The 14,018-nt window shown below is 40.7% G+C and overlaps 1 protein-coding gene across 3 annotated transcripts; it reads right to left on the minus strand.

Moving 5' to 3' along the window:
• Positions 1-490: 490 nt before the first annotated feature.
• Positions 491-11,734, minus strand: LOC106583271 (probable Bax inhibitor 1). 3 transcript variants are annotated; one of them, XM_014167234.2, is made up of 10 exons: positions 11,601-11,734; positions 9,987-10,085; positions 5,322-5,430; positions 4,967-5,087; positions 4,277-4,325; positions 4,084-4,181; positions 3,750-3,829; positions 3,465-3,565; positions 2,568-2,643; positions 491-2,283 (listed from the first exon to the last, which is right to left on the minus strand). In XM_014167234.2, the coding sequence occupies exons 2-10, from the start codon at positions 10,040-10,042 to the stop codon at positions 2,260-2,262; spliced, it is 714 nt and encodes a 237-aa protein (XP_014022709.1). In that variant the 5' UTR covers positions 10,043-10,085; positions 11,601-11,734; the 3' UTR covers positions 491-2,259. The 3 variants fall into 3 exon arrangements, with proteins under 3 accessions (XP_014022709.1, XP_014022706.1, XP_014022708.1); XM_014167231.2 differs by lacking the exon at positions 11,601-11,734 and adding an exon at positions 11,112-11,342; XM_014167233.2 differs by lacking the exon at positions 11,601-11,734 and adding an exon at positions 11,112-11,341 and having other exon boundaries at positions 491-2,280.
• Between the last annotated feature and the right edge of the window lie 2,284 nt (positions 11,735-14,018).

A 14,018-nucleotide genomic window follows, 5' to 3' on the forward strand; every position in this document is an offset into this window, starting at 1 on the left:
TTACCTTGAGACAAGTCCCGTGACACTTGTGGGGGTTGTAGAGCAAATTAGCATATTAGTTTGTTGTCCAAACAGTTTGGACGGCAGAGACAGAAGTTGCCACATCGGAGGTACTGACTTCAGGCGAGTCCCATGGGACTCTTTCCTGAGAGTGGTCATAATAGTTAAAGGCCAAACTGTTAGGATGCTACAGAGGTTTTTGTGAGAATACCAATTTTTGGGATGTCTCCTGGTCTGACAGTCCTGTAGCCACTTTCCACTGCAGATTTGGAAGGCTGATGTGGTGGATTGAGACGCAGCCCATGCAAAAAAAAATCTCTATCTTAAACTGACAGATTTTGATGTGGATTTTTTGATCATGTTAATTAGATTGAGGCACAGGTGCGTCAATAGACTAAGGATTAAAAAACCCATAGGGATGGGTGTGATACTTTGCAACCCATAATTTTTTTTATAATGAACATAAATTACAAGTCCCATTGACTTAAACTTTATTTTAACACATTTTTATTCTTACATTAATTTAGCAGATTTACAACAGCAATTCCTGGAAAAGCAAAAGTTTTCACAGTATAAGAGAGCAGTCATTTCATTTTTGAAACTGTAAAATCCTCAGATGAGAAGTAATAGGTGATGGTTTGGTAAACCTGAATTGTTATTGGCACTAAGAAAATAAAGCCTTGAGGTGCATAGCAGGGAGGATCTTTGACTGCCAGATAGATCTGTTCAATTTCATTCAACCAATGTGGAAAACCTAAGGAATGTGACCCATATCAGAATGGAAACCGTTAATTTCCCTGCATCTTGATTCCTCTCAACATCAAGGAAGAAACATTTGTAACAGCTCATCCTTTAGCCAAGGACGCAGGATTAATGGGTAGAAGAGGACTAGTTCTGACTGGTAATTGGATGCTATGCCATGTGCTTCAGTGACTGAATTGACTGGAATAGTTTGAATATGGCAGAAATGCCATACCTTCTCAATTAATCCCATTACCCCTGTCACAAGAGATTACTTCTCAATTAAACTGTAAGTGCACCTTGTAAATCAATTTTGTTACTCCTGGACATTCCATTAAGATGAGTGGGATTTATTTATTTAATTTCACCTCAATACATAAAATAAAATCCATAGCACATGAAACAGGTTCTCTACTGTTCACCTGTTTCAAGCACTGAATCTTTTTTAGTAGGGGAAAGACAGAACAAGCTTGACAAAAGAAATATCTGGAAAAATATATTACACTTCAACACAAGTCTATCAATAGATATCACTTTCTAGACACCATAGCGGACAACACCACCAGAAATGACCATACAACTCCTATAGCAATCATTAGTTATGTTGATTGAGGTGCTTTGGGCCAGGTCTGGATATTTAACATGATTCAAATCCTCGAACGCAATCCTTTGCATCTTATAAAAAACTCTGACAACATCCCCTAAATGACAACCTACAAAATAAAAATACTGATGTAAGAGCATCCTGACTTTGAGAAAGACAACGCCTTAAATGAAACCAGTAAATTACTCTGATCAGTTAATGGCCATTTAAAAAAAGGATTGTCTTCGAAAGGGATTGTACTGTAACAGAAGTAGTCATATTTGTTATACCGGTATGCTAATAACAATGATAAACCATGTAAATGACCACCCTACGAACTCATGTTCTTCATCACAACGCTGATGTCATCGTTATGAGACGAATATGGTCTGGAGGTGGGGGGGGGGGGGGGTATTTAAGTGGCAGAACTCCCAACTGGACAGATAATATTCACAGAATTATCATCCTCTTTGCAGTAAATGTATCCATTTCCATTCCATTTCCAGCTGCTGAAGCGGTCCCACAAATGCAAACTGTTGTTGTACTTATCAGTAGGTATATAAAAAGTGGCCTTTTTTAATAATTTGAGGCATTGTTCACATGGAAAAGAAAAAAAGGATAATTGTCTCCTCAACACTTGTTACCACACAATGTGAAAATAACTAATCAAAATAAGTCTGTGTTAATTACTTCACAAAGCAACTACACAGTCCCTTCAAAATGGGACTTCTAGACCTTTACATTAAAGCTCAAATACATCAAACCTTATGCCAAAGTCCAAATGCAACCAATCGATTCCTAAAAATTAAGACAATATACCAAAGAACAAAATCAAATCATGGTCTAAATAATTAATAATAATCAAGCAGTTAAGGCGAATGTACCAGAAGCTCTCCTGATGCAATTCCAGGTCACAGGTCTTTCCTCCACTTAATTTACTTCTTCTTCTTGTTGTCCTGCTAAGTAAATAACATATTTACAATACAGCTCTACATAAAACAGACAAATTCTCACCTAACCTCAAACCATTATTAACCTGGCAGTGCAAAGTACAAGATTACTACAAGGTACAATATGCTGGTTAATCATACATAGTATTTAAGATGCTTTCTGGTCCTATGTGCATGTTATTAGATTGTTCAAAACATAGCAATGTGTATAAGAGTTAGTGGAAGTATAGTATAGTTGGTATACTACATTAAAAGAAATGCACTGTGTTAGAGCACCCTTGCCAATATCGTACCTTCTCATTCATGGCCAGAATAACCATTAGCTTCCTGAAGATAGTCACAAAGTCCAAGAAGAGATCCACAGAGTGCCTTCAATAGGGTGAAGAGGGAAAAGAGTTAAATATCTTATAAAACACTTGAAAAGTTCATTGTAAAAGAGCCAAGCTATTGACACATTCTACATAATACCAAGTCCGTAGCAATTGCATTGTATACTCTGTTTTACTACTCTACGTTTTACTGTGTTAGATAAGGAAAGATTGCATGTATACCCTACTCTACGTTTTACTGTGTTAGATAAGGAAAGATTGCATGTATACCCTACTCTACGTTTTACTGTGTTAGATAAGGAAAGATTGCATGTATACCCTACTCTACGTTTTACTGTGTTAGATAAGGAAAGATTGCATGTATACCCTACTCTACGTTTTACTGTGTTAGATAAGGAAAGATTGCATGTATACCCTACTCTACGTTTTACTGTGTTAGATAAGGAAAGATTGCATGTATACCCTACTCTACGTTTTACTGTGTTAGATAAGGAAAGATTGCATGTATACCCCTACTCTACGTTTTACTGTGTTAGATAAGGAAAGATTGCATGTATACCCTACTCTACGTTTTACTGTGTTAGATAAGGAAAGATTGCATGTATACCCTACTCTACGTTTTACTGTGTTAGATAAGGAAAGATTGCATGTATACCCTACTCTACGTTTTACTGTGTTAGATAAGGAAAGATTGCATGTATACCCTACTCTACGTTTTACTGTGTTGGATAAGGAACGATTGCATGGCCTGACAGACACACCCATGCACGTTTCTAAATTCCAGATCACAATGGCAAAAGACTGTTTCAACAACTAGTCCCCCACCCTCTTCACCAGGTCCAGAGAGTGTGTCCCCCTTACCAGATGTAGTCTTTGTCTCCCATCTCAGCCTTCTCAATGATGAGTTGAGTGTCAAACAGCACAAATCCACACATGATGGCCAGGCCAAGGTATATGTGAGCCTACACACACAAAAACAGAAATGCTTGATTGGTGAAAATGACAACTAGCACACATTCTGTAAGTCATACTATAACTAAGTCCATGAAGAGTAGTGTTGGACAGCACTGTGTATAATATTATTATTATTATTATTATTATTCAAAACAATGCAAACATGACTATAGTGGGTTGTTTTCCTCTTACCTTGAATAACATGACAGACCCCAGGAACATGTTGAGGAAAGAGACCAGGAGCAGGATGGACAATCCGGACGTCAGAGTACCTGAAAGGCAGACATGGGGTATTTTAATTTAGTAACATTTATTTTGTACAACAGTACAGTTTCACTAAAACCGGAGTGGTTAGTTTCAGTCCCTTAATAAAACATGCAAAAATAAAACTCCAGGACACTGGTAATGACTAGACTATTTTCTCCATGTATCTGACCTAGTAGCACGTCAAGCTGTACGACTTTACGTTCTATAGTTTCAATTCCTTTACATTACACAATGTGGTTAGCAGCACACAACACTTTACCCCAGAGGAAGAGGAAGCTCCTACGCTGGGCATAGAGAGCACTCAGTGTGAAGCACACAAAGATGATGGAGGTCCCCAGGAAGGCTGTAACTATGATGCTGGTTGGAGAAGGAGAGCAGATATGAGAAACATTTACAAAAAACCTTCAGTCAAAAGGAAACTAGCTACTTACAGATCATTATTGTCATTTTACCTTGGGTTAATAGAGATGATGTAATCCATGGTTGGGCCCAAACCAACACCTGGAATGGAGAAAAAAAATTACATAAATCAGCAGCACATGACCATTAGAATAGCTAAAAATACATAGGCTGCGTTCAGATTCTCTACCCTTCTTTGGAAGTGTGCACTCATACCCTCCCCCTCAAGGATCTATTAAAAGGAATGGACTGGTGTAAGGAATATGGTGGCAACTCCTTCCAGCCATGTTTGCACCAATCCAAAGCTTTTAAAATGCATGAGGGTGAGTGAACAAGTACACACACACACACTGTGTAGGCCCTTTTCTGACAGCGCTATGAGGCAGATGAGGTTACCTGTCAAGTAACCTTGGTTAACCCAGAAGTAAAGTCTTGTGTAATTGGTCAGCTGCTCAATTAAGTTCTGGGTCCATAGGTGTTAAGAGAAGGGATCAAGAGATGCAAAAACAAAGAGCGGAAGCGGAACGAGGAGCTCCACCCTCTCTTTGCAAGTTACGTGGCTGAATGTCCCCTCCCCTTCCGAAAAATGCTAACACCTGCGAAATCATGACTGTCCAAATAACCAGAGACGGATAACCCAAACAACGAAACTACTGCTGCTCGTTATCCTACGTGTCCCATTCCTTCCCGACAGATTCTACGTTACCAGTTATATTTACGTAGATCTGTCCACAAGAGATTACCTGTGAAGAAGGCAAAGCCAGAGAGGATGGCCAGTCTCTTCTTCTCCGTCTGAGGGCAGTGGGGGGTCATCATCAGCCAGACCATCATGGCCAGGGAGCCCAACATGGTCAACAGCCCACCCTAATGGACATAAAACACACAGCAACAGTTATAATGTAATAAGATAAATGGTGATTGTCAATCACCAGTTAATGCAAAATATTACCACACAATCATATGTTATATGGCCCTCTTTTGTGAAATCTACCCCCAACTCCACACACACACTTAAGTGTTGTTAATAGTTACAACACACTAATAGAGTGCTTCAGTTTGGTTGTACTTGTTCCTATGGCTACCACTATCTCTGTTTACCTGGAATAGTCTGGTGATGACGTGGACGTAGGCTCCAGCTGCAGCCACAAACATGCACAGGGCCAGGCTGGAGTAGACATTCTTCAGGTGGAGCTGAGTGGAGCGGGAGCTGAGACAGAAGGGAGAGTTGTACTGTATGAGTAACACACCGACACACATACATACATACATACATACATACACATATATATATATATATATACACACACACTGCTCAAAAAAATCAAGAGAACACTTAAACACCACATCCTAGATCTGAATGAAAGAAATAATCTTATGAAATACTTTTTTCTTTACATAGTTGAATGTGCTGACAACAAAATCACACAAAAAGAATCAATGGAAATCCAATTTATCAACCCATGGAGGTCTGGATTTGGAGTCACACTCAAAATTAAAGTGGAAAACCACACTACAGGCTGATCCAACTTTGATGTAATGTCCTTAAAACAAGTCAAAATTAGGCTCAGTAGTGTGTGTGGCCTCCACGTGCCTGTATGACCTCCCTACAACGCCTGGGCATGCTCCTGATGAGGTGGCGGATGGTCTCCTGAGGGATCTCCTCCCAGACCTGGACTAAAGCATCCGCCAACTCCTGGACAGTCTGTGGTGCAACGTGGCGTTGGTGGATGGAGCGAGCCAGATGTGCTCAATTGGATTCAGGTCTGGGGAACGGGCGGGCCAGTCCATAGCATCAATGCCTTCCTCTTGCAGGAACTGCTGACACACTCCAGCCCCATGAGGTTTAGCATTGTCTTGCATTAGGAGGAACCCAGGGCCAACCGCACCAGCATATGGTCTCACAAGGGGTCTGAGGAGCTCATCTCGGTACCTAATGGAAGTCAGGCTACCTCTGGCGAGCACATGGAGGGCTGTGCGGCCCCCCAAAGAAATGCCACCCCACACCATGACTGACCCACCGCCAAACCGGTCATGCTGGAGGATGTTGCAGGCAGCAGAACGTTCTCCACGGCGTCTCCAGACTCTGTCACGTGCTCAGTGTGAACCTGCTTTCATCTGTGAAGAGCACAGGGCGCCAGTGGCGAATTTGCCAATCTTGGTGTTCTCTGGCAAATGCCAAACGTCCTGCACGGTGTTGGGCTGTAAGCACAACCCCCACCTGTGGACGTCGGGCCCTCATACCACCCTCATGGAGTCTGTTTCTGACCGTTTGAGCAGACACATGCACATTTGTGGCCTGTTGGAGGTCATTTTGCAGGGCTCTGGCAGTGCTTCTCCTGCTCCTCCTTGCACAAAGGCGGAGGTAGCGGTCCTGCTGCTGGGTTGTTGCCCTCCTACGGCCTCCTCCACGTCTCCTGATGTACTGGCCTGTCTCCTGGTAGCGCCTCCATGCTCTGGACACTACGCTGACAGACACAGTAAACCTTCTTGCCACAGCTCGCATTGATGTGCCATCCTGGATGAGCTGCACTACCTGAGCCACTTGTGTGGGTTGTAGACTCCGTCTCATGCTACCACTAGAGTGAAAGCACCGCCAGCATTCAAAAGTGACCAAAACATCAGCCAGGAAGCATAGGAACTGAGAAGTGGTCTGTGATCCCCACCTGCAGAACCACTCCTTTATTGGGGGTGTCTTGCTAATTGCCTATAATTTCCACCTGTTGTCTATTCCATTTGCACAACAGCATGTGAAATTTATTGTCAATCAGTGTTGCTTCCTAAGTGGACAGTTTGATTTCACAGAAGTGTGATTGACTTGGAGTTACATTGTGTTATTTAAGTGTTCCCTTTATTTTTTTGAGCAGTATATATATATATATATATATATATATATATATATATACACCAGTTGAAGTCGGAAGTTTACATACACCTTAGCCAAATACATTTAAACTCAGTTTCACAAATCCTGACGTTTAATCATAGTAAAAAGTCTGTGTTTTAGGTCAGTTAGGATCACCACTTTATTTGAAGAATGTGAAATGTCAGAATAATAGTAGAGAGAATTATTCATTTCAGCTTTTATTTCTTTCATCACATTCCCAGTGGGTCAGAAGTTTGCATACACACAATTAGTATTTGGTAGCATTGCCTTTAAATTGTTTAACTTGGGTCAAATGTTTCGGGTAGCCTTCCACAACCTTCCCACAATAAGTTGGGTGAATTTTGTCCCATTCCTCCTGACAGAGCTGGTGTAACTGAGTCAAGTTTGTAGGCCTCCTTGCTCGCACACGTTTTTTCCAGTTCTGCCCACAAATGTTCTATTGGATTGAGGTCAGGGCTTTGTGATGGCCACTCCAATACCTTGACTTTGTTGTCCTTAAGCCATTTTGCCACAACTTTGGAAGTATGCTTGGGGTTATTTTCCATTTGGAAGACCCATTTGCTACCAAGCTTTAACTTCCTGACTGATGTCTTGAGATGTTGCTTCAATATATCAACATAATTTTCCTTTCCTCATGATGCCATCTATTTTGTGAAGTGCACCAGTCCCTCCTGCAGTAAAACACCCCCACAACAAGATGCTGCCAGCCCCGTGCTTCACGGTTGGGATGGTATTCTTCAGCTTGCAAGCATCCCCCTTTTTCCTCCAAACATAACGATGGTCATTATGGCCAAACAGTTCTACTTCTCCATTAGCAGTTGCAAACCGTAGTCTGGCTTTTTTTTTTATGGCGGTTTTGGAGCAGTGGCTTCTTCCTTGCTGAGCGGCCTTTCAAGTTATGTCGATATTGGACTCATTTTACTGTGGATGTAGATACTTTTGTACCTGTTTCCTCCAGCATCTTCCCAAGGTCCATTGCGGTTGTTCTGGGATTGATTTGCACTTTTCACACCAAAGTACATTCATCTCTAGGAGACAGAACGCGTCTCCTTCCTGAGCGGTACGACGGCTGCATGGTCCCATGGTGTTTATTCTTGCATACTATTGTTTGTACAGATGAATGTGGTACCTGCAGGAGTTTGGAAATTACTCTCAAGGATGAACCAGACTTGTGGAGGTCTACAATGTTTTTTCTGAAGTCTTGGCTGATTTCTTTTGATTTTCCCATGATGTCAAGCAAAGAGGCACTGAGTTTGAAGGTAGGCCTTGAAATACATCCACAGGTACACCTCCAATTGACTCAAATCAGAAGCTTCTAAAGCCATGATATCATTTTCTGGAATTTTCCAAGCTGTTTAAAGGCACAGTCTACATACACTAAATTGACTTCTGACCCACTGGAATTGTGATACAGTGAATTATAAGTGAAATAATCTGTCTGTAAATAATTGTTGGAAAAAATTACTTGTGTCATGCGCAAAGTAGATGTCCTAACAGACTTTGCAAAACTATAGTTTGTTAAAAAGAAATGTGTGAACTAGTTGAAAAATTAGTTTTAATGACTCCAACCAAAGTATGTAAACTTCCGACTTCAACTGTATATACATGCACATATCTCTTAATCTTCTCTATGTCTCTCATGTCTCAGGCAGAGTTGCAAAGAAAAAGCCATATCCCAGACTGGCCAATAAAAAGAAAAGATTAAGATGGTCAAAAGACCACAGACACTGGACAGAGGAACTCTGCCTAGAAGGCCAGCATCCCGGAGTCGCCTCTTCACTGTTGACGTTGAGACTGATGTTTTGCGGGTACTATTTAATGAAGCTGCCAGTTGAGGACTTGTGAGGTGTCTGTTTCTCAAACTAGACACTCTAATGTACTTGTCCTCTTGCTCAGTTGTGCACCGGGGCATCCCACTCCTCTTTCTATTCTGGTTAGAGGCAGTTTGCGTTGTTCTGTGAAGGGAGTAGTACACAGCGTTGTACGAGATTTTCAGTTTCTTGCGTGGAATAGCCTTCATTTCTCAGAACAAGAATAGACTGACAAGTTTCAGAAGAAAGTTCTTTGTTTCTGGCCATTTTGAGCCTGTAATCAAACCCACAAATATTGATGCCCCAGATACTCAAGTAGTCTAAAGAAGGACAGTTTTATTGCTTCTTTAATCAGGACAACAGTTTTCAGCTGTGCTAACAATTGCAAAAGGGTTTTCTAATGATCAGTTAGCCTTTTAAAATGATAAACTTGGATTAGCTAACACAACGCATCATTGGAACATGAGTGAAGGTTGCTGATAAATGGGCCTATGTACGCCTATGTACATATCCCATAAAAAAAACTGCTGTTTCCAGCTACAATGGTCATTTACAACATTAACAATGTCTACACTGCATTTCTGATCAATTTGATGTTATTGTAATGGACAAAAAAAATACAAATAAAAAAAAAAGGGTCTTTCTTTCAAAAACAAGGACATTTCTAAGTGACCCCAAACGTTTAAACGGTAGTGCACATCACATGCAACACCCACAAAACCTAACATCAACAGATTCATTTATCTATCACTACACTCAACCCACCCACTCAGAATCAGGTATGCTTGTAGCCTGAGTGGAACAAGAGGTGAGATCAAGGGGAGAGTTTTTATTGTATGAGGAACAGGTTTAGCTCTACAGAAAATGTATTTCAACATAAAATGTCCAACTCATCAGTTAGGACTAATCAAGTCATAATGTAATTTAGTAACACAGCAATGCCTGCTAGTGACCAGTAAAGACTGCTTCTGTTCAATGACTGACTCATGATGATGACACTAATGATGCCAGTAAGTCTCCTTAATGTCAGATAGTGCGTGGAAATAATAAACCAAGTAAGTTACTTACATTTGGGAAAATTTTAAAAGGGAATCAAAATGTATATTTCGATCAAACATGTTCATCTTGTCTGGACTTGGTTGGACCCTGTCCCTGGAGTAAAATTTCCTGAAACAAAACATATGTGATGGACATTAGGCATTACTGTTGATTAGTACAGTAATGGCTTGAAATAAAACAGCCTTCTTAATTAAGAAAAACTTGAACTAGCTATATGTCCTGGAATGAAAGTGAAAAGAATGTCTGGCTGAATCACACGAGCCAAAAGTACTTTTTTCACTTCATTCTATATTATGGATCACATACTTGGGCAGATCAAATAGACAGCTAACGTTAACTGTGTGGGTCTGAAATTGAACGAATGTAGCCTCCTCTTATGCAAAGCAATAATTAGTGTTTTGATTAGCCTGGCATTACGAAGGTCTTGTATGGGGTTTAGCTTTTCACTGACTTGGTTGTAAAGGATTGTGGGTAAGGGGCTTCCTGAGTTCCATTATTATACAGCACTCAGTCTCACCATGACCATCTCTGGCTACGTTTCAGATTTACTTAGCTACTGTAGCAACAGTTGCTTACCGATAACTAACACACAGCTACTGTTCGCTAATACACCTTGGCCAAAATCCCCGAGGGTAACAAACTATGACGGGTAATTAGGCCTACAGTAAACAAATAGTCAATACTTTTGTCAAACGTAATGAAACATTGTCGTAATCGCACACGAGTCGACAATTGACCAGTTACATCAGGCCACATACGCACTGATTCAAAATGACAGTTGCCATGTTCATTTACTAGTCTGAACTAGGAAACTCGGAATTGTACGACTTGCCAACTGTTTAAACGTGGCACGAGTATAACTACAACCAGTAAGCAAGTCGTACATTTCCGAGTTCCGACTAGTACATGAACGCGGCAAGTTATTTTAGTGGTGGAAGAGGATAGAGGAAGCTAACTAACTCATTTCAGATTACATTGTTAATGTATCTAGCTATTTAATGTAATCGTAAACTAAGATTGCTAGCGATTAGATGCTCCCAAACAGATGGCTAGTTGAAGGGGGCGCTGTCATGATAGCCAGACGTGTAATGCCAGCACGCTATCCTAGCTAACTTGGCTAACGAAGGCCCTTACCCAATCATGCGTAACTCAAACAAACTTAGCTTGTTCACTGTTTCGTGTAAGGTTAACTTCACTCCGATGAATTAGTTGCCTATTGTAATATAACTAACCAAAAACCTTCAAATAAAAACCAGGTAACAGGATAACGTTAGATAATTTTTATGGATAAATAAAATGTGAGTAGAAAGTCAACCATTTAACGTTAGCTCAGCCAACATTGGCCGTGTTCGAGAGCATCAAAAACGTAATGTAGCATGGGCGAATTGACTGACAGAGCTACACATTTTAATGGGCAGTTATTTAGATCAGTCATTAGGTAGCCGCCTGCACTGCTGGCTGCGATGTCGAACAAGCCCACTAACTAGTTTATGTTAGCATCGACATTGGCTAACGACGTTTTCCCTTCTCTGGCTTTTCATTATCAGACGTCAAAACGAACATAAGAGCAGGTGTCGTTTACAACTTTCTGGATAGCTGCATTTTATATATAATACAAATTACCTGATGGTGATATTTGCACAACGATCAGCAACAGATAGATTTTTAGATAGCTAACGAAAGGCAAGCTGTTTCCACAGATGAGCCAGATATTTCACTGAAAGTACAAGTGTGAAGCATCCGGTTGGCGTTTCCGCTCATTACCAAATATGGCGATGAGAGGAAGCCCAGTGGGAGAAGATGGAGTGAGATGGATTTTGGCCGGAATTATGCAAAGGTTCTCATCAATGAAACATTTGATCTCAATAACGTTTACTTTTGCCAAAACTAGAATCTGTTACGAACAGAGTGGACTGAGTTTTGTAGATTTTAACCTTTGCAAAAGTTTATTTAAAAAATGCGTTGTTTAGCGTTCTATCAAATACTCTACTCTCTATGACTTCTTTGTTCTCATTTGAAACGACATGCTGTGGTCTATCTTGAGTAGAACAATCTTGCAGCTTCTTTACGTACTTTAGCCAGAGCTACTCCTTTCTCTAATATCAATTCAATTTCAATTTAAGGGCTTTATTGGCATGGGAAACATATGTTAACATTGCCAAAGCAAGTGAAGTAGATAATAAACAAAAGTGAAATAAACAATACAAATGAACAGTAAACATTAAACTCACAGAAGTTCCAAAATAATAAAGACATTTCAAATGTCACATTATGTCTATATACAGTGTTGTAACGATGTGCAAATAGTACAACATGGAAAATAAATAAACATAAATATTGGATGTATTTGCAATGGTGTTTGTTCTTCACTGGTTGCCCTTGTGGCAACAGGTCACACATATTGCTTCTGTGATGGCACACTGTGGTATTTCACCCAGTAGATATTGGAGTTGATCAAATGTGGGTTTGTTTTTGAATTCTTTGTGGATCTGTGTAATCTGAGGGAAATGTGTGTCTCTGATATGGTCATACATTTGGTAGGAGGTTAGGAAGTGCAGCTCAGTTTCCACCTCATTTTGTGAGCAGTGTGCACATAGCCTGTCTTCTCTTGAGAGCCAGCTTTCTCAATAGCAAGGCTATGCTCACTGAGTCTACATAGTCAAAGCTTTCCTTAAGTTTGGGTCAGTCACAGTGGTCAGGTATTCTGCCACTGTGTACTCTCTGTTTAGGGCCAAATAGCATTCTAGTTTGCTCAGTTTTTTGTTAATTCTTTCCAATGTGTCAAGTAATTATCTTTTAGTTTTCTCTTTATTTGGTTGGATCTAATTGTGTTGCTGTCCTGGGGCTCTGTGGGGTGTGTTTGTGAACAGAGTCCCAGGACCAGCTTGCTTAAGGGACTCTTATCCAGGTCCCTCTCTCTGTAGGTGATTGCTTTGTTATGGAAGGTTTGGGAATCTCTTCCTTTCAGGTGGTTGTAGATTTTAACGGCTCTTTTCAGGATTTTGATCATTAGCGGGTATCGGCCTAATTCTGCTCTGCATGTATTATTTGGTGTTTAACGTTGTACACAGAGGATATTTTTGCAGAATTCTGCATGCAGAGTCTCAATTTGGTGTTTGTCCCATTTTGTGAATTCTTGTTTGGTGAGCGGATCCCAGACCTCATGAAGGGCAATGAATTCTATAACTGATTCAAGTATTTTTTTAGCCAGATCCTAATTAGTATGTCGAATTGTATGTTCCTTTTGATGGCATAGAAGGCCCTTCTTGCCTTGTCTCAGCTCGTTCACAGCTTTGTGGAAGTTACCTGTGGCGCTGATGTTTAGGTCGAGGTATGTATAGTTTTTTGTGTTATCTAGGGCAACGGTGTCGAGATGGAATTTGTATTTGTGGTCCTGGCAACTGGAACTTTTTTGAAACCCTTATTTTAGTCTTACTGAGATTTACTGTCAGGGCCCAGATCTGACCGAATCTGTGCAGAAGACCTAGGTGCTGCTGTAGGCCCTCCTTGGTTGGGGACAGAAGCACCAGATCATCAGCAAACAGTAGACATTTGACTTCAGATTCTAGTAGGGTGAGGCTGGGTGCTGCAGACTGTTCTAATGCCCTCGCCAATTCGTTGATATATATGTTGAAGAGGGTGAAGCTTAAGCTGCATCCCTGTCTCACCCCACGGCCCTGTGGGAAGAAATGTGTGTGTTTTTGTCCATTTTTACAGTACACTTGTTTGTGTACATGGATTTTATAATGTCGTATGTTTTTCCCCCAACACCACTTTCCATCAATTTGTATAGCAGACCCTTTGTCAATTAGGGTGTGCAGGGTGAATACGTGGTCTGTCGTACAGTAATTTGGTAAAAAGCCAATTTGACATTTGCTCAGTACATTGTTTTCACTGAGGAATTGTACGAGTCTGCTTTTAATGATAATGCAGAGGATTTTCCCGAGGTTGCTGTTGACGCATATCCCATGGTAGTTATTGGGGTCAAATTTGTCTCCACTTTTGTGGATTGGGGTGATCAGTCCTTGGTTCCAAATATTG

Source organism: Salmo salar, chromosome ssa22 (genome assembly GCF_905237065.1).
Source record: "Salmo salar chromosome ssa22, Ssal_v3.1, whole genome shotgun sequence".
NCBI classification, from domain to species: domain Eukaryota; kingdom Metazoa; phylum Chordata; class Actinopteri; order Salmoniformes; family Salmonidae; genus Salmo; species Salmo salar.